Source organism: Trachurus japonicus, chromosome 15 (assembly GCF_045865225.1).
Source record: "Trachurus japonicus isolate A0001 chromosome 15, Traja_1.0".
Lineage (NCBI taxonomy): Eukaryota > Metazoa > Chordata > Actinopteri > Carangiformes > Carangidae > Trachurus > Trachurus japonicus.
The window spans coordinates 11,140,045-11,160,568 of record NC_140921.1 but is presented as its reverse complement, the minus strand read 5'-3'; the positions used below and the strand labels follow the sequence as shown (position 1 = coordinate 11,160,568).

The following is a 20,524-nucleotide window of genomic DNA, read 5'->3' as shown; positions in this document are numbered from 1 at the left end:
GCGGTGTCAGTGCATACAGCAAGGGTATACAGAGGTATTTCACCACCAGCTCCCACAGCTTCTCTAGTTGTAGCAACTTTAGCAAGTCTATTTTCTCCACTCCACGATTAAAAAGCCACTCATAGCCACAAATAATGCTCAGAACAGCACCAAACGTCATCAACAGTAACTGGGTCCTAGCACATAATACGAGACATCAAACATCGTTAGCTTTGCCTGGTTTCTATTGAAAAGAGACGAAAACAACTCACCCACTCCCGTCCAGTTACGTTATGCAGTCCTCCTGGCAGCACAAACATTCAGTTTCAGCCACTGGCAGACAGTGACCACACACTGACCACTTGATTCCCCCAGCAGCACCTAGACCCCACTGGCAGCTCTCCCTCTTTCACTTTTCTCCTCCATTTCCTTCAGCTCGTCTCCGGTAAACTCGGTCTCAGACTGATAGGGGCGTCCATCCAGATGAAACCAATTGTTCTCAAACTGCATAAAGTCAGCGGTGTTGTTGTCCCTTCTGTGATGTCTGCTTCACTATGTTACAGGCAGTCGACTCTTCCCGCAACAACGTCGTCCTGATCTCGCATTTGACGTTGCATCTATAATCTCGCGCTTGTTTACGCGATTTCCTAATATCTAAAGTTAGAAATGCCCCAAATTTCCGTTCATGTCCCTGTGAACACTCGATAATAGCTTTTATAAACTGATAGACAAGATACATAGGAACTTTGACTGCATTGCATGGAGTAATGATCACACATTTTCATCATTGAGCTGCGACTCGCGGTAATCGCTTCCAAGCCAATGTAACCTGTAATCATGTAACCATGGCGATAAGCAGAGGTCACAGACGGGACAACACGGCTGAGTTTATGCAGTTTGAGAACAACAAAGACTGGTGAAAGAGGGAGAGATGCCGGTCGGTGGTGCTGGGCGAATCAAGTGGTCATGTATGGTCAGTGCCTGCCAATGGCCGCTGAAACTGTGCTGCCAGTCGGACTCAGACGTGTTTTGTCAGTGCCTGGACTCTACGCTGGACGCCGAAAGTTGCTGCATAAGGTATAACTGGAGTAAAGTGGGTGAGTTGTTTTCGTCTCGATTCAGTAGAAATCAGGCAAAGCTAACATAACTTTACTTAACTTCGTATTATGTGCTGGGACCCTGTTTGTACTGTTGATGAGGTGTGGTGCTGTTCTGAGCCTTATTTGTGGCTATGAGTGGCTTTTTGAATGCAGTTTGCGCCTGGAGAAATAGGCTGTTTGTTTGCTAACGTTAAAGTTGCTACAACTAGAGAAGCTAGCGGTTAGCAGACTTCACCTCATCTATTCATCAAAACAAAGCAAATCCTTCTTCTAAAGATCTTGTTAACTTTACTTGGCCAATATACTGTGGGTTTGGAACTGGTTCTAGCTGGATTTTCCATAGGGTAGAGCTGACTGACTGACTGCAGGTGGGGGAGCATACATCAGTCCGACTGCCCATAAGTCCGACGGCTCATTTCTCCGACTACCCATTCTACAGTGTTAAGGTTAGGTTTAGGGTAAGGTTAAGGGTTAGGGCTACTTAACTCGGAGAAATGGGAGTTCGGACTAATGGACGCAAAAATAAATAAATGTATGGTCGGAGAAATGGGTAGTCGGACGGACGTCATGCGCCCCTGCAGGTGAAGGGCCATTGCTAATGTAGTCGTCAAAAATGTATTTTGAGAGTAATCTGCCCTCCAGTTTGCATAGGAACAGCTTGTTCTTGCACAAATATTTGCTTTTGTCTGACATTTCTGTCCTCATTGTGTTATTCAAATAAAGATTTATTTAAATTGTAGGCTAGATTTTTTTGTGAAAACCCAGCTCTACTAAACAAGATACGTACTGTAAGCAAAAAGTGCCTGACTTGCCTGCTCAGGTTTATGTTTTTCTGTCATGTACAATAGAGGGAAATGATTTTCTGTCTGTGGTGCTCCCAGCGGTGAAGAAATGACAAGCTAGTAGACTTGACTTCTTTCTGCTTTTCATTTTTGACTATTTAACATTTAAACGGAGTCTTTGTGCTGTATTTCTAAGCAGCTACAGTGGGGCAGACTGCTTCCTGTAATTGAAGGTGTATTGATCCATAACTGTGCTCCAGTGTCAGGTAACACTGTCCCCAGTGCACACTCTGACCTCTTCATATATTTGCCATTATGCTCATACACATCTGACCACATACGAATGCAGCAGCTGGTAGAAAATCACTGGAAATATGAGAGGCATGCAGGGCTCGACTCTCATGCAGGTTTCCCTTCATCATCCGTGCTTGTTTTTATTTCAGTACGAGTGGCCGAGGCACGAGTGGCAGCTTTGATTTAACCTCCATCTACCCTGTGAGTGTTTGCAGAGTATGCTTTTGTTAAGTGCCTGGAGTTGTTTCTAACAGAAGGGGAGAGGTAGAGATGAATGTTCACCCCCCTCCACCCCGCCTCTCCTACATTTTTCCAATCAAGTCTGTGAACGTGAACCAGTTGCCTCATGGTCAGCAGGTCATTCTCTTTAAGCTTCATGCTGCTGTCACACTTTCGAATAGCTTTTGCACCAACATGAGCATTGAAGGAGAATGAGCTGACTGTGGCTGCACATAAAGGAATAATACTTCACCTACCAGCCCTGCCACAACATAGAAAACACAATTCCCATGTCAGACATCAGCTCAGACTGATGAGGATGAGAATATAAAGCTGAATATCCCTGGCAGTTTTTCTCTGAGGTCCATGGGGGGACACTCCATTGACTGCCTGGCCTGCTGGATTAATTTAATTCCCACATGAGAACCTCTGGGCGTGAACGTCTTCAGCTGCCAGAAACACATTGAAATAATCGAGGCTTTGTGTTTGTACGGCTCTCAGAGGTCAATGATGTATGATATGAGATTTGTCTCACGGGATAATGAGTCTAGCTGACTGCGCTAATGATCTGCTGTGTTAAAGGATAATTAGTTTGGGCTTTTCTGGCACCTTTCTTAAGGGATTGAAAAACATTTATTATTGTTTTACAAATAGCTGGGGCGTAACGTTTCCCAGAAACTGTGTCAAATGCTACTGCTCATCAGCAATTCACAACAGATACACTTACTGTACTGTGCTGTAATAATGACAGATGATGACACACTGTTTACCTTCTTAAAACAGGAACACAAGGTTGTGTTGTGATCAAAACAAATGTGAAAGCCTCTGTCTTTACACCGATGTGTATTATAGTACAGTAATGACAGCAGTATCAAGTAATAATCAATACACTGGTCCCAAGCAGAGATATTTAATAGGCCCGTTTCACAGCAGACGTGACATGGCAAGAAAAACAGATAAAATGAATGTTATTAATTACATCACGTCAAAATGTCCGAACCCTTCACAAACAGTGATATTTACATGATACTAAATTTACAACAGCAACCTCAACATAGTGAGGGAGTGTTGTTTCTGAATGGACTACAGCTGCAAAGTCACAAAATGTTCACACAGAACAAACCTAGTGCCAAAATGCCAATATCAAAACACTAACTGTTCATGCAGCATAACTAATATTTCTAAGACTAGTGCTATTTTATTGTTATTAAATCTTATGCCATTATTAGCTCTTTTTTTAACTGATGCTTTAATGCAATTAAATCTTTCACTGGTGCTTTGCTGTCATTCTTAGTCTTTTATCGATTTTTCATCTAGCATTTAGCATTTTATTTTAATATTTTACTCTCCTATCTTTAGTTTATATCTCCAGTGTATATCTGCCTATACCTACCTGCCTGAGACCTTGAACAATCAGTATTTCATATTCTGCAGTTTTGGAGGCTCTGGTATTTCTAAACTGCTGTAAATGCAAAAAAAAAAAAAGAACTTCTTCAACTTATCTGCTGCTGCCTTACGTCTTTGTTGAGTGTCCTGCAGAAATGTTTGTTATTCTAACACAAACAGAGACCTTTGTATAAGTTTGTGCTTTCTTTGCCTCTGAGTGTCCCAGAGGGTGTGTATAGAGTCGTAGTAAGAAGCAGGAACACTTCCTTTTCTTGCAGTCAGCAGGATTATTTGGCTGATGAGTCCCGGTGTTTTCTGTCATATTATCGCTCACCAATACATGAAACATGAGCTATAACCACATTTTCATGTTAATCATCTGGATTAACAATGCAATGCTGATACAAACCTTTATATTTCTGCAAGTTTACATTCATCTATGTAACCTGATTAAATTTTCACTTTTCATATTGATTCATTGCATGTTGCAATATACAGTATATTAAATCAGCTTAACACAGCATACTCTGCATAATACACATAGGTATGTTATTATTGAGGTAAACACCACAGTAGCAGATAAACTGAAGCAGCTGGAAGCCACAGCAGCTGGTGGAGGACTAACAGCTGTGAATTTGTCTCCTTCACATCTTCACCTCTCTCATAGAGCAGAGTGACCCAAACATCCCTCTCAAACATCTGGGATCATTTGGATTGTATCCAAATATCCAATGTTACTGACTAAAATAAAGTCAAAGAAAAAAAAAAGTATTGACCATGTTGTTTTCATTCTTTCTTTTCTGTGCCTCTCATTACTTTCCTTTGACCTCATCCTTCATGTTCTGTGTATGAAAGGCTGAACTTGCGAGGTCATTCAGAGCCCTTTCTACATGTTTGTGTTAAATTCCTGTGTGTGTCATGTTATGACCTGCTGAGGTGTGCATTAAATCAGGAGACGTGTCAACCACAGCACCCAGCTAATGGGTGCCAAGGTTGAGGCACTTTGGCCTTTTCTTTTTACAGTAGTGTTGAAGAGGAGAAAATACGCCTCGGAAATCAATGTTGCTTTCCTCTTCCTTCTTTGCAGTCTCAGCAGAAGTGCATTGTGATCTTCGCCTTGTTGTGCTGCTTCGCCGTGCTGGTGGCGCTGATTTTCTCAGCTGTGGACGTTTGGGGCGAGGATGAAGATGGGATCACGGAGGACAACTGTAGCAGGGACTGCAAGTAAGGAACACACAACCACAAACGCACAGTAGTTCATTATTGATGGACGCCCGAGCCTTTGTTTGGAGATACTCTGATTTTGTAGTGTTTCCCACAAGCCATACTCTATATAAAATAAGATATACCCTTTCTGAAGAAAATAGAGTAGAAAGTGATTGCTGTGATACCTATAAGAAACCCAGGTTTCTGTAATCCCAGTCTGTGCACTGCTGTGACTCACTGACATCAGATACAAACTGCAGTTTCGAAGCTGTAAACCTCTTGTCATAGCACAAATACATAACAAATCTCTGTTCCCTCAACCTGATCCTATTGTAGCCACCCTCCCACCCCCCTCCACTTCCCTGAAATGATGACCAAGCTGTTTTGAAAGTTACTTTATACCAGACTATAGCAAGTTTCTCCGGTGTAAGTTTTCAGAATGAGAAGACTAAAAAGCCTGAAACCACTGCAGTGTGTCCTGGTGGTCCGCAGTGGTTCAGCTGATCTGTCTCCAGTTCCTAACCTGTTCCTATCATCCAATTTACCATTCAGTCTTGAATTACTTCCCTCTTTCTCTTTCATTATGTCTCTGTCCATCGTTTCTCTCACTCATCTTCCTCAAATAAGCCCTTTAACAGCGTTTCAGAGAATTCTCAGTCTGGCAACTTTTGAAGCTGAATTGGACTCCGTTCCTCCTCTGAAGGACTCCTGGAGCTCGGTGGGGTAGAACGAGAGATAAATGCGAGTCTGAGGGAGGGACGATGGGGAGCAAGGGTGAACCATATGGAGGGAGAGGAAGAGGAGGATATCAGGGTAAAGATGAATAGATTCATCAGCTGTTATTGTCTCGCTGTCTGGGATGATTGGGGCCTTGTCAGCTCCAGACTGAACTCCAAACAAATTTCTGATGTGTGTGCTGTCAGGCTTTAAAGCGTGCACTGTTATTTATATCCCATAAAGTTGCTGATGAAGTTTTAATGTGACATGCATCATTTGAAATGACTATAAGGTGTTCAAGTGTACCATAATTAATGATTTCATAAGGTATTTGGCTCAAAGCAATTTCCAGCGCGACGTCTAGAAAGTGATAGATTACAGTAAAACTGGCACATTTATAACAGGGTGAAGCGAGCCCTGCTCATGCTCACTCAGATTTCCTAAAGTTGGTTGTAATTCCTCAAAGGAAATGTACTTGTCATTTTTTACATCAAGTGTTCACACACTTTGAAAATGATCCAGTGATTAGCTCCGAGTGAAATCCAAGACTTTTCTTATATCACTGAATAATCTAATCTCAGCAGCAGACGGCTCTGCAGACATCACTCCCCCACTGATAGAAAAAAAGGCTCTTTCTAAGCCTCTTAACTGCCAACAAAATGACTCAGCAGCTTTTTTTTTTGTTTGTGATGTTGTAATTTAGACATGTCGCACACAGCTGGTTGTTTTGTTGTGTAGATTGCCCTTATATCTGCATAATGAGTGATGCTTACATTTCAAGGACAGGAGACCTGAGAGAGGTTGCTGCTACTGTGCATCTACTCAGAAATCAAATCATCTCCCTCAGGTCTAGATTGTTGCTCCGTGCATTTTCCAGGGAGAAAAAGCAGACATGTAATTAATTTGATTTATATTTTTCCCTTCCTGAGGCTGAACAACTTCAGCTCTGACTGCAGTGCACAACATGATTACTCTCACACTTTCAGCTCTGTGTCTTGCTTCGTAGTTGTGGCACAGTGAGAGCAGATTATATCCTGATATCTGATTTTATCCAAATGCCAGTCTGAGAGATCGCTCATGTACATGTGTAATTGCCTGGCGTCACACGGCTGATATGCTATTGATCTGCGGCTGCCGCACAGTCTGAGAACCAGACTGAACTCAACCTCTGAGCCTGTGGAGCTTTGAGCACATCGACAAGTCAGCTGACCAGGTGTGCCTTCCCTTCGTCACTGTTTTAAAATGGAGAGGTGGTTCTTGCTGCTTATCATGTTTCCTTGAACTTATGTGAGAGAACAACTCATTACAAAGACATGGTGATGGTACATTTTGGCATCTGGAATAATATTATTTTGTAATTGTAAGTACTGCATTTTACTGCTTTGAACCTTCACAGACGTTTTAATTCTTCTGCAAATGGTAGATCAGCTGACGGACAAATGAATTTCCCTTTGGGGATTAATAAAGTAATTCCTATTTGTATTCATATTCAATCTAAACAAAGTAAAATTCATCGGTGATGTTACAGTAGTCTGTATCTCTGTCCAACACTATGTGCTGGTATGGCTAACTGGGGGAGAGCAGAGAGCAGTCTACTGCAGATATTATATGTAGGGGCCATTTGTACCTTATACAACCCCACTTTAAAAAACCTGAATTATCCCTTTAATGAGTTTAGGTTTCCCATGGTGCATAGCTGGGGTCAATATTAAGCAAATACTAATTATAAATCTACACTTACTTACAACTGGAATATGTTTCAACTTTAAAGGAAGTGGTGCAACGGACTCCAAGACGGAGCAGAGGACACATCACACACAATTTCAGACTTCAAAAACCTCATTTCAAACTTTGCTAAAGCCAACGCACACACACACGCACAAGCAAGCATATGGTACATCAGTATATAACTAACTACAGCACAGGAGTTTAAGAGGTCTGGAAAATGATGAGGCAGGTCCGTCACAGCCATCAGTCATGTCTGGAAACACCAGCTGTGACAGAGAAGGAGAAATGTAATTAACTAAGTACTTGCGGGCTACGTTATTTAAAAACACGGGGGCTTCAGTGGCGTTGAAGTTTCAGATAGTGGATTGAAATTTACATAGTAAGTGTTTGTTTTTTTTTCGTGAGAGAAGTGTTTAGGTCGCACCTGATGAAACACTGGACTTTTACCATTTGCCTTTAAAATGAATCACATGCTGGGAGCAGAACAGCAGCAGGTCCTGTGATACACATATTAATGTTCTGGTTGGTGCTCACCCAGAGCTCAGCACCAGCTTATGAGAGAGTGGGTAATTTATATCAGATGTCAAGAGTCGACTCTGCCGCTCTCATTTCTACTCCAAGGGGCCATAACAGGCGCACAGTATTACGAGCATTAGCATCTAATTGGCATTATTACACATACTGTACATGATGCTGACGTGTTACAGTGATTTTTACGAGGTTCTCTGTTTATTTGACCCATGAATTCACCTCAGCCGTGACAGCTCGGTAATGGTGTGAAATATTTGGGGGATAAAACACCAGGTGGGAGAGTTCATCGCAGCAGATTAAATTTGAGTGATCCAACTGCGCTCACTGATCTCTGGAAATCCATTATCATCCTGAGAGTGAGGGATTTTATATCCAGACATTCACACACACTCTCTCTCTCTACGTGTCTGTGTCTTGCTTCATATAAGCAGTAGCACTCGATCCAGTTTACACCACTTTAGGTGTCGGCTGCTGGGGCTGAATCACACCCATGAGTTAGCAGATAGGTTACAGTGGAGGGGACCGGCAGTGGACACCAGTGGCTGTGCAGGATCAATGAGTCGTGTGCAGGCCAGGATCGATGTCTATGTCCCCGTTTTCTCTTGTTTTTAATAACAAATTCTGTCTGGCAGCTTGAACACCCCCTGAATCACCATTCATCACACCTCAAAGCCATTAGAGCGGACTGAGAGGATTTCATTCAGAATAAGATTACCTCTCTCCGCCTCTTCTGTCTGTTTTCCATCCATCTTTGTTTTTTTTCTTTCTTCATCGGAAGCTGTTTACTGGAGCTGTCCTAGTTGTTGCTGTCTTCTCAGGACACAGACAGATACTCCTCAATATGTATGATCGTTAATCTTCACTGTATTAATTTCCTCTCGCTTTTTTTGTTGTTTTTTCATGCTTCTTAATTTCACTCCCTCTCTGAGTTCAGTCTTCAAGCTGTGTGCCAGATGTAAGAGAATCCTCCAGAATAAAAACCCACAGCGATATTCGAACCAGCTTTACTTGTGGCTCTTCAATAAACGAATCGATCGGCATATTCATGAGCAGGAATTAGCATGTTATCGTCACCAGAGGGTGTGAGTCCTACAGTTTGACCCTTGGCCGCTGTCCAGAACCTGACCCAGCTTTGCTTTAGCCAGGAATACTGTGCATCTGGCAACTTGCCTCTCAAAGCGATGCCAGTGCATTATCACCTGCAGCACATTCTCCCGCCACCGTGCCCTTGAGTGAAGCACTCGCCAGACCCTGAGCTGTCACACTTTGGCTGACCCTGTGCTCTGACTGGTCTGTGAGTGCTAAGATCTATTTGGTATTACAGAGCTCTCACCGGGGAGTCCACCAGCACAGACTCGGCTGTGTTTTATAGCCAGAAGTTTTCAAAACAACTTTGTTTTCACCAGTTCATGGACTCTCTTAGGTAGCTGACACAATCCAGAGATGAATGTGCATGAATCTTTGAACCTGATCTGATAGGTGATCTAACTTGCCAAAAATAAATTGTATCAGATATCTGAGACGGATATTGTTTTATTAATAATGGATCAGTTCCTGTTGGTGTTGGCATTTCAAAACTCATAGTTTTGTTTTTACATAATCATTGTCACATAACACAGTGTCCAGTACAGTGTACAGCAAAGAATATAAATTAGATGAACCCACTGCACACAACTTTCAACATTCAACAGCAGACACACAAAGAAAGTGCATTATTCTATGGATTTTATCAACATCCTAATAGTTACATGTTTAGTGCATTAAACTCATAAGTTGATATGTCAGTGTTAAGTTTACTATAATATCTTCTGACCCCAAGCGGGGTGGATAAAACAACTGTCTAATACAATCCATTTATCATTATCCTGAGATAATAATAAAGATTAATATCATCACTTTTTGTTCTGGCTGACCTGTTCTGATGTTTCCCTGTTTAAAGACTGAACTTTATAGGTTTTATAAGGTCTGCAGCACATTGCTAATTCAGGTAGCAACAGCATATTTAATTCCCCTGTCAGTCATGATGACACCCTGTCGATGAGATTAATGGCTATGCTTGTACTGTGTTGATTATGTCATGTTTAATAAGAGTCCTAAACTTTAAGATTGTACTTGGCATATTCCCCTAATTCACTGCCACCATGCACACACTTTCTCCTTGACTTAGTTATGAGCACTGCACCTAATGTTTCTTAGATTATGTCTTCTCTCTATCAACTGAGGCACCATTACCAAACTGTAGTGTTTGTTTATCATAATATTTCTTATGGTTTAGTGTGCAGGAGTGGCTCTGCTAGTTTTTTTGAATTGCATTCATCCAGAGCTTTAATGATCGGCCACAGATGTGCTGCAGAATTTACATCTGAGCTGCTCACCCTTGCCGACCCCTCCCTCTCACATTTGTCTCTTAAAAATCCAGTTGGCAGAAATCGATGTCAGAGCCAGATACAGGGAGAATGCAGTGAGCATTGGAGCTTGTTAATAGCCTGGTTCTGTGTGGCTGCAGATCTAGGGCTGCCATGGGTAATTTAATTTGTTGACTCCGGTGGTAATGCCCCTGTCATTTTCAGGCAGCCCGGTGGGGTAAAGTGGGAGCGGGGAAATGCATTAGGGAGAGCAGAGAGTCTCGGTTGGCCAGATCTACTTGACATTACATCATGGTAGGAAATGCAGGGACATTCACAGTGATATACACAAAACATTAAGAAGCAAAACACCTACCTATCACTGAGAACATCTCTCACAGGATTTAACACTCTGGTTGATGGTTCAGGTTTATCTTAAAGAGAAATACCCAACTGCACCAAATGTTCAGCAGATAATCTCTCGGATGCAGTGATTCTGTATCTTCAAGTCAATTTGTCATGACTTCATCGTGTTATTAATATTCAGACCTAACGCTGGCTGATACTATAGTATAACACTCAAGACTGCTGATGATGATGATATTAAAATGCACCATGTGATAGCATGGGGAGTAGTGTATATGAGAAACCAACTGGAGTACAGCAAAAATGCATCCCACCTCTCTCCCTGACTGGGTGAAATTGAATCTCCACAGCCGACAGCTCTGAGCGTCAACCTTCACTTATTCTCAGACCTTGCCTGAGGAAAACTGTGTAAGATTTAATGATGCTAAAGGCATGGTGGTGTAGAAATCTTGATTTCTCTCATTAAGCTAACGAGCCAGAGAAAGAGGGAGAAGTGGGCTTTTGGCTAATTTGTCGTGGAGCAGTTTTCACCGAGGAGAGAGGGAGTGTAACCTCCTTTCAGTCGCATTAAAGCTCATAATGATTCTGCCACTATTGCAAACATGTAATTGCTTTGTGAAAGACCATGAACCCCATTTTAATTTCTTCTGTGTTTTTCTATTAGCAGGTCTCCACAGCCTTGACTAATGATGCGTTTTTGGGCTTTTTAACAGCCTTGTTTAAAGCACCTTTAAAGCCTCTTTGTTCCGTTTTTCATCCCCATTTTCTGCAGTGCCGTGCTGGTGGAGAACATCCCAGAGGACATCTCCTTCCTGGACAATGGTACATCCCACGTGCCTCTCTCAGCGGGGCTGTACGACCTCCTGGACCGAGCCAGACGGGTCGTAGAGATAGTTTCTCCGCGGTGGCAGCTCAACTCCTCCGAATATGAATCCAGCTTCCAGCCGGCTGCAAGACAGGTAAAACCAGAGCGGGCCAACAGAGACTTGACTCTATTAAAGTTGTGAAGTTTATTTACATTTTGTGCCTGTTTTTGTCTTTTGTCTGTCTCCTCTTCTGTGTCTTTGCATGAACTGACCTCGTTGTCTCCTCTACATAATAATCAGTTGTAGAAGAAGAAGAAGTGCTCAGTGCTTTACTTAAGTCAGTGTGCCAATGCAGCAATGTGAGCATACTCCCCCACCTTCTGTTTAAGATTTGACTTAATTAAAAGTATGAAGTAAGAAAGTAGAAAATTAAATGTCCTTGTCCTGCAGCAAAACATCCCCTGTGGTATACAATTTGAGTTGAGTTTTGTGTTCATAACACATGCAAGTGTAGAAAAGTTTATTGCTGAGGGGGTTAGAGATGACTAATGAGACAGGAAAAAACAATATATAATGCTCTTAAATACTCACATTTCTCTGATGTTTGTCGTTATGTGAAAAATGTATCTTTATATTACATACGAGCAGCATGGAGGTATTTGGATGTTTTTTTTTGTGTGTTTTTTTACGAAGAGCTCCGGTGTCCCTTTGCAACCGTTATATGGACATGCACTGCTATGCCGAGACCCCCTGTAACTCAGAGAAGCCACGGAGGAATCTGAAACTTCTTCCAGCCCTTAGTCAACATGAGGGTGAGTAGATAATGAGCGAAATATCATTCTAGGGTGAACTATCCCTTTAATGTTAATTTTGCCTCTTCACCTGTTCAGTTGTGAAATCAGCAACTGCCATAAGACAAAGGGACCATACACTTAAAAGAACTTAGGATCCAGGTTTAATTTATAAGGATGTGTTTTCCCAGCTCATCTTACTTTGGTGTCCAAGAGTTGTGTGGTGGTGAAAGCCTCCGACACTGCACCAATAAGGAATCAGGTTCTTTGACAGAAGTCATTGAACTAAAAATATGTTTCTCCTTCAGCCAAGACAGTCAATGAGGTCAAAGCAGACCAAACGACACTATGATATAAGTGAAAAGCCCCAAATGATCCCCAAAGTAGGAAATCAATAACCATCTTTTTAAAAATTGTACTTGATGGTAAAATACTACAGTCTGGACCATTTTCAGGCTCCTTGAAGCGAACTATTCATTTTGGAATTGAACCTGATGTTTGTCATTGGCAGTTTCCTTTAAGCTTTGGCCAGGCTCAGACTGTATGCACACACACACACACACACAGACAGAGAGAGAGAGACTCCTGCTTAAAGAAATAGAAGATGTCAGGTCCAATGAAAGCCTGTGGCTGTTGATTGGAAAGCTCCTTCAGAGGCCTCAGAGCAGAGAAGAGCTAATGGCCTCTCAGCCTGCAGCAATCTGTCTGCAAACTGTAGCCAAAAAATAATACATCTCATCAGGACGGAGGCTTGACCAGGAAATTTAATAAACTATAAAGGCAACACTACAAGAGGCGGAGGTGCATGGAGGTGCTCTGGTGTAGCAGCCATGTGCACCACATGCCTGTTTGTGTCCTTGATATTTTAGTGATTTTAGGCACATTGAGAGGCATCACTGTCAGTTCTCTGCATCGTCTCAAATCATAGGCAGTGGAGGGAACTCAGGAGACGTTTCCTGAGTTTCCTGAGCTGTGCTGTGCTGTGCTGTGGAAGACAATGAGTTTCCCTCACATGTCACTCCTGCATGATTGGTGATGAGATCCCTTAAGACATCTAATTGTATTTTAGTTTGCTCAGACCTCCCTGACTCATCTCTAATTTGCAAAGTTTTCTGCATAACACCCTGACACCTGCCTGACTCATCAGTGTCAGGAGGTGGACGACTTTCTTTTGGAATAAATACAAGCCAAATGAGTACATACATACTGCAACACTGCTTTGTAAAGTGTAAAATTTCCAGAGCACAGAGGCACTATGCACATAAAGGCTTGGAAGTGACTCATCTACATCTGTGGAGGAGCCTGTGTTCATCTGATCCAGGTAGAATAATAGTTCAAGCCTCAGAAACACTGTTTCCCATAATGTAGCTACTGTAAATATGTCTATGATTACACCCCTAGTTTACTGTATACAACACCAAAACAAATGTGGCTGTCATTGTATGAGACTGGATATGTTATGAAACAACTGCCTGCTGTCAACAGTGTCACCAGTTCATCGAATTCATATCATTTGTCTCAAGCTTTTACTACATCCCCTTAGAATAAGATATGGTTTTCTCGCTCAGCAGCAGCATATTGTATGAAAAGAGTCAGTTATATATCTGACTTTCTGGTTGCAGCTGTGGGAAAACACCTTGAAACCTGAAAGTAGACCTTGGATTGCCTCATTGTTTCACTGCCTACTGCGTACTTCAAAAATAACCTGTGGTATTTGCACATAAATAACTGCTGTTGAATGTGTAATATTACACAAGAGTAACCCAGTACCTTATGGCTGTTTGATATATGTGTTTTTCTAAATTCAGCAGGATGTTAGTGGATAGTATGACAAACAGGACATCACAGAGACCGGGTGCACATAAATGATGGTGGCATATCATCGAAGAAAAACCCAAACCCTCAAACTAAACAGGAGTCTTGTCTTTTTATTCACATGGTGCGTGAATTTAATGTGACAGTGTTGTCTGTTTGGTGTGTTTGCCTCAGGGCAGGGCTCTGCTGTCCAAGCTGCAGTGGCTGAAAGCAAAAGGAATCCAGCTGAAGATCTCCAGTGGGATGACCGACTCGCGAGAGCTGGAGATACTCAGCAGACACAGTCAGCGCTCTCTCTCACTGTATTATACATACTGTGTGTCTGTTTGTGTTCAAACATGCTGCAGCAGCTCAGCTCTGTCTGTTTAGTCTGTTCACTGCCTCCCTCTCCTCTCCCCTCCCCATTTGTCCTCCTCACTCACTCTTTCATCTTTCCTTTAATCTGCCATTGTGTCTTTCCGTCTCTGCTCTGATCTCTTTTTCTCTCTCTGCATATGTAACTCACTTTATTTTAAACCTTTTTCTTGATGCTTTTTTTGTCTGTTTCTTGACATCCCTCCTTCTCCCTCTCTCTCTGTCTCTAGACGCCGAGGTCCACTACGTGAACATGACGGCGCTGACCAAAGGCAACCTGCTCTCCTCCTTCTGGGTGGTCGACAGGCGACATCTCTACATTGGCAGTGCCAGCATGGACTGGAGATCCCTCGCCACAGTATCCAACCGCACATCATCAAATCACCACACAGACGCACATTCATGCTTATTTATATACACACACAAAACAGGCAGTGGTGTGAAGTGCTTTGATGAGCATTTTTTACTGGCTTAGACTCAAACATACAGCATTTATTTTGAAATTTTCATAGAGCATACTGAATATGAGCCTTTGCCTTTGATTTTAACCGAGTTGTGATGTTTACATGTTTCTAAATGTATGGATGGTTTAAGTATATGCTGGTTTGCACCATGCACAACTGCAGTCATGAAAAAGTCATGAGCCCCGTCAAACCACACATTTGCACAGACACATCTCAGTGTCTGTTCTTCGTTAAAGTCATAGTGTGGATGAGTGGGAGCATAAAGTGAGGGCATGTAAGGTGGTGGCATCTAAAAATAGACAGTGGCCATTCTTTCATCTCTGTCTTCAAAGCTGGTTATCTTTGCTTCATTGAAGTGCAGGCCTGTTTGTTATGGAGCTTCATCTACTATATTTAGACACCAAAGATACAAGGGGAAGATGATATGTCAAAAACTATTTGGATGCATGGGTTTCTTTCTGTACATTTTATGAATATAAATTTAGACATGTCAAAATCCATTGTTAATTATTGGTATTTTATTTTGAAATTATTCCTCTAATTCCAAATGTCTCGTTTAAAGTCAAATTAGATGGATTGGATCGCTGGACTATCAGGGCATCCTTATTTATGGTTTTTCTGAACAAGTCACATTATGAGCTGTATTCTCAGTCTCAGTCAGAGTTTATGTTGGTGTTTGATCTGAGCTTTATTAGGGATACTTTGCTCTCATAAACACTGCAGGAAGAGAATAAGTGTGTGGGGCGCATAAGAGAGAAAGGAGGCAATTTATATCATACAAGCTGTGAAGCTGAAATGGAGAAGTACCTCTTTGGAAAAAAAAGAAAAAAGAAGGGCAGCCAGCGAGCAAAGAAAGAAAAATGAGACCAGAGAGAGGAACCACTGTAGAAGAACCCTTCCCTGCTGTTGCTGTGATGATGGGCAAAGGGCTGTAATTGGACAAGTAGTGGAAGTTGCCTGCTGTGTGGATGGGTGTGTAAAATGTTGAAAGAATAGCAATAAGGTCGGTTATGATTACCTGGAAAGGATATTTAAGGGGAATATTGATGGAGAGCAGACAGTGAAAGTAATGTCGATGATGTTCAGGATAATTATCTCTGTGCTGTCTCCATGCTCATGTTGGTCTAACACAGAGTTTTTTGTTTGTTTTTGCTCTCCAGAGGAAGGAGCTGGGTGTGTTGTTGTACAACTGCAGCTGTCTGGCTCTGGACCTCCACAGGGTCTTCAGTCTCTACTGGGGGCTCCAGTATAAAGACTTCATCCCCTCCTTCTGGTCCAAGCGCCTCTTTGCTCTGTTCAACAAGAACGAGCCTCTGGAACTTTCTCTCAACAGCACCAAGGCTCAGGCCTACATCTCTGTAAGTCACTGTCACTGTCTGTGGTGATCCTTTACAGGTTCATGTATAGCTAGGCTAGAAAGCCAGAGAGTGACTATATTAGATAACATCATTTAATTTGTCTGATTTTTGGGACACGTCTCAATTTTTTCACAACATTTTGATGTTTTGAAACCATTTAGATTTGTGATATTCAATTTTTCACAGCAGACAATCTCATGTCATAACAGTAGAAGAACAGGTCTAATCGATAAAATTTATACACTTGCGCTTTAGGTGAATTGAGTCATCGTCAGTGAAAGTTGTTTCATCAGTGTATCAAACCAGATCTCCCCCTTTTATTAAACTCCCAAAGGAAGAGCTCAAATCCAAGTCTTACAAAAGAGAGAGAGAAAACTAAACTGCTTTAGATACAGTAGGTACCAAAAACAGCCACAAAAAACAAACAAACAAAACAAAAACTTGCACAGTTGCACTCCACACTTCGCCTCCGTACACAGAGACCTGGAATACAAGAAAAGGTCACCAGGTTGCGCTGGTAAAGAAGGTGAACATAAAAATCGACTTGATGTTTATATAATGTTTTGCCAAAATAAACAGGTTGCTTGGTTACAGAAGTCTCGTCTTTTTTCTTTTTTAGAGAAATGTCAGGGACAAGTAGATGACCCTCAAGATGTTGTTATTCTAGTCTTTTCAAAACATATAAACATAGGCTATAAGTTAGTATTATTCTACAAAAAGAGTTGCAGAGTTGCACTTCTTTTGTCACTGCACCTTAGATCATTTGGCCATTCTGCTTGTAAGAAGAAGAAGACATTATTATTTATTGGCCCCTGCCTCCCAGAGACAATGTGGCCTTTTGCATTGCCATGTGCAAATCCATTACATGTAAATGTATGGGAAACGTGGTCTGAAACATCAGCAAAAGAGTTGATGAACTGCAGAGATATCACAGGAGTTCCTTAATTAATGAATTGGTCTCAGCTGTGGCTCAGAGGTTGCCTCGGCAATTTGAGGAGGTTGCTACGACGATAGATAGACCCCAGGCTGAGGCAGGCGAAAGTGAGTGATTCTCTACCTCAGCAATGGTCTCACATTTGGGCTTATTGTGACAAAACAAAAGCTCCTATCAGAACAAGAAACAGACCATGAGCAGCCAGAGGCCTTCCTGAACAATTTGATATGTTTTTTTTGTGTGTGTTTCTACAATAAATAGTTTGGAAACCCATGCAAGTTAAAATAAGGGAGCACTTTTCCCAGGGAATCTTTGCATTGCAGTAAATGGGCAGCTGAAGGTCTCTCTGTTTTTTGTCCCACCTCAACATCATGACCTGTGTATATCAGCACAGTGCCAGGACTGTGAAAAATAAGTGAAAAAATATCTGTACCCCATGGGTGTAAAATTGTCATTGCCGTAAATGGTTCTCCTGCAACACCGAATCAGAACGTCTGCTGTGAATTATCAGGAACTTTGACATGTACGTTCAGGTTTTAAAACAAGAGACACAGCAGCCATCTCTATCTGCGGTGTCAGCTTGGTGGGAGAGTGAATTTTTCATACGCAGCGTCTCTGCGGGACACTGTATCTCTCATCGTCAACAGCTCCCTGGAGATGAGTGATGGTGATGATGTCATCCTACCTGCGGCAGAAATCAGTTGACGTGGACTGGATCTGTCAGTTTTTTGCAAGATTGATATACGTGAACATAAAAAATGTACACACAGCACAGAAAGTTAAGATTCACATGATAGATTCACATGTACATATCATTAAGAAGTTAAAACTCTTTTCTAAAGATACTATAAAGTAAAAGTCCACCAGTACTATAGGTGGACAATAATGATGAGAGATAACAATGTCCTGTCTGCCACTCTGATTGACCACCTAATTGAATCCTAATTGTCCTCATTGTCTTTTCCTCTTCTCTTGACAGAGCTCTCCAGATGTTTTCATCCCCAAAGATCGTAGCAGTGACCTGGAAGCCATTTCCTGGGTCATCCAAGAGGCCCGCCATTTCATTTACATCTCTATCATCGACTACCTGCCCCTCCTCAGCAGCAACGGACACAAGTTAGGACCACTCCTCTCACTGCAGGAGTTTCATTTCCTTGGAATGATTTGACAAGCGTTTATCATCAAAAGTTTGAATGCCTTGCTTTGATTCAAGTGATTAAACTGTGTGTGTGCCAACATGCCCCCCTGGCTTTGTTCCAGCAGTTGAGTGTGTGTTTGTGTGTGTGTGTTTGTATCTGTGCCAAGGTACTGGTCTCGTATTGACGGCCTCATCCGGGAGGCTCTGATCCTGAGGAAGGTGCGGGTTCGTCTGCTGATAAGTTGCTGGGAAGAGACTCAACCACTTACTTTCAACTTCATCTGGTCCCTGAGGAGCCTGTGTATGGAGCAGGCCAACTGCTCACTGGAAGCTGTAAGTACAAGGCCACTACGATTAACAGCTCTAAAGATATGCTTTATCAGTTCTCACTGCGTCACTTTATGTGTGTGTGTGTGTGTTTGTGTGTGTTCGTGTAGAAGTTCTTCAACCCCAGAGTGCAGAGGGATGGCAGTGTCCAGGGAATAAACCACAACAGGTTTATGGTGACAGACCGAGCCATTTATTTAGGTGAGCTCATCGACCGGACTTTATGACTGTGTCCTATTTACTTCTGCTCACTTCATTTTGTTAAAGAAATAAGTCTGGATTTTTGGAGGTACAGTTTTTCTTTATGTTTTGTGGGATCTTTACCACTCTGACGTTTTACTACTTCAGCATAAAGACAGTAAACATATGAAAACAAGTGTCTGACTCTCACCAAAGTTGAAAAATATACCTGACAACACCTCAATATATTTGATCTGCAGACAAAAAGTCTTTTAATTACAATTTGTAGTGAAACTGCATCACGTATCAACAGTTGGCAAACACCCCAGTGGGACACCGTTGTTAATAGACATTGAAATTTAATTGGATGTAGGTTGTGGCATCAAATGCCAACCTGCATTACGTGCCAGCTCGGAAGAGTTTATCCATCTGACAAATACTTTAGGAAGTCATCGCATCTGGTTATTGTTAACCATGCTCAACTGCCAGTAAGTTAGCACTGATATCTGTATTTTTTCATTCTGTTTTTCCTTGCATCCAGTCTTTATACTAAGCTAAGCTACACTTTTCTGTTTATTTTATTGTGCAATGAGACTTTTTTTCCCCATAAAACACTTGTTTGTTTCCTTCTCTGGGCCCTAACAGGTAACCTTGACTGGATGGGGAATGAGTTCACCTTTAATGCAGGAGCAGGCCTGGTGATCAGCCAGCCAGAGGGTGTCGAAGACAGGAACGCCACAGTGGTGGAGCAGCTGCGGGCTGCCTTTGAAAGGGACTGGTTTTCCCGTTATACCCGCTCCCTACAGGCCAATAAGATCCCTGTTTGCAACAAGCACCAGATAAACAGACTGGTGCCAGTAAAAACCAGCCACATAGACAATGGGCCGGTGCCTATCAGAGCAGGCCAGCACGATAACGGACCTACACCGATGAGGAACGGTCGTAAAGACGATGGGCAGACACCGGAGAAAACACGGCATCATGACGACAGACTGAGTAAAATCAGTCACGAAGGCATCAATCATGGACTGGTGCCAATTATAGACAGTTACCAAGAGAGGGGACACGTCAAAATAAGTCATCTTGAAAACAGACAGGTACAAATCAAGGGTGGTTACCCCGACAATCCAATGGATCCACCCAGTCAGTCTGCAGAGAGCAGCGGCAGCAGAGAGATCTCCAATGGATCACTGTGACCACAAAGCATGATGGGATCCTTCTCACTTTGATGATTGGAGAATTGCTCTCTTCCAGTGACAATGGACTTATATCACTGGGTCTTTGTAGCATTTTATTATTGTAATTTTGTAGAAAACCAAAAAAAAATGAAAATCTAAGTAATATGTGGTTTTGCGGGACATGATGTCAATGGAAGAACTCAGGAAGGAAAGTGGACGCTCCTCTGCAGTACGGCACTTTTGACTGATTCTTTAAGAACGAAAACCAAATGTTTTGGTGAAGAACAAATACTGATTAATATTCTGTAGTAACTTACAACTTTACTACTCTTAAAATGTTTTTTTTTCTGTCCTTGCTGAGATCACTCAAGCAAAGGGAGCAGATGAAATCGTATTGATTGCATAACTATGGTATGTCATTTAAACTGTTTATGGCAGTCTTATTTAATCACCCTTTAAAAGGGGGAATGGCACCTGCATGCCTATGCAGAGATGGGGGGCAATTGAGCACATGTAGCTACACTAG

The 20,524-nt window shown here is 42.1% G+C and overlaps 1 protein-coding gene across 2 annotated transcripts in view; it reads left to right on the top strand.

Annotated features, from left to right (window-relative positions):
* LOC146973245 (inactive phospholipase D5) overlaps nt 1-20,172 on the top strand; it is a 54,591-nt gene extending 34,419 nt beyond the window's left edge. For both annotated transcript variants that reach the window (XM_085799575.1, XM_085799576.1), the window contains exons 2-10: nt 4,848-4,984; nt 11,426-11,612; nt 14,240-14,348; nt 14,650-14,777; nt 16,044-16,241; nt 18,155-18,291; nt 18,481-18,646; nt 18,751-18,841; nt 19,466-20,172. In XM_085799575.1, coding sequence (XP_085655701.1) covers nt 4,848-4,984; nt 11,426-11,612; nt 14,240-14,348; nt 14,650-14,777; nt 16,044-16,241; nt 18,155-18,291; nt 18,481-18,646; nt 18,751-18,841; nt 19,466-20,016 — 1,704 coding nt within the window. In that variant the 3' untranslated portion in view covers nt 20,017-20,172. The remainder of the gene's footprint in view (nt 1-4,847; nt 4,985-11,425; nt 11,613-14,239; nt 14,349-14,649; nt 14,778-16,043; nt 16,242-18,154; nt 18,292-18,480; nt 18,647-18,750; nt 18,842-19,465) is intronic.
* The last annotated feature ends 352 nt before the right edge of the window (nt 20,173-20,524 follow it).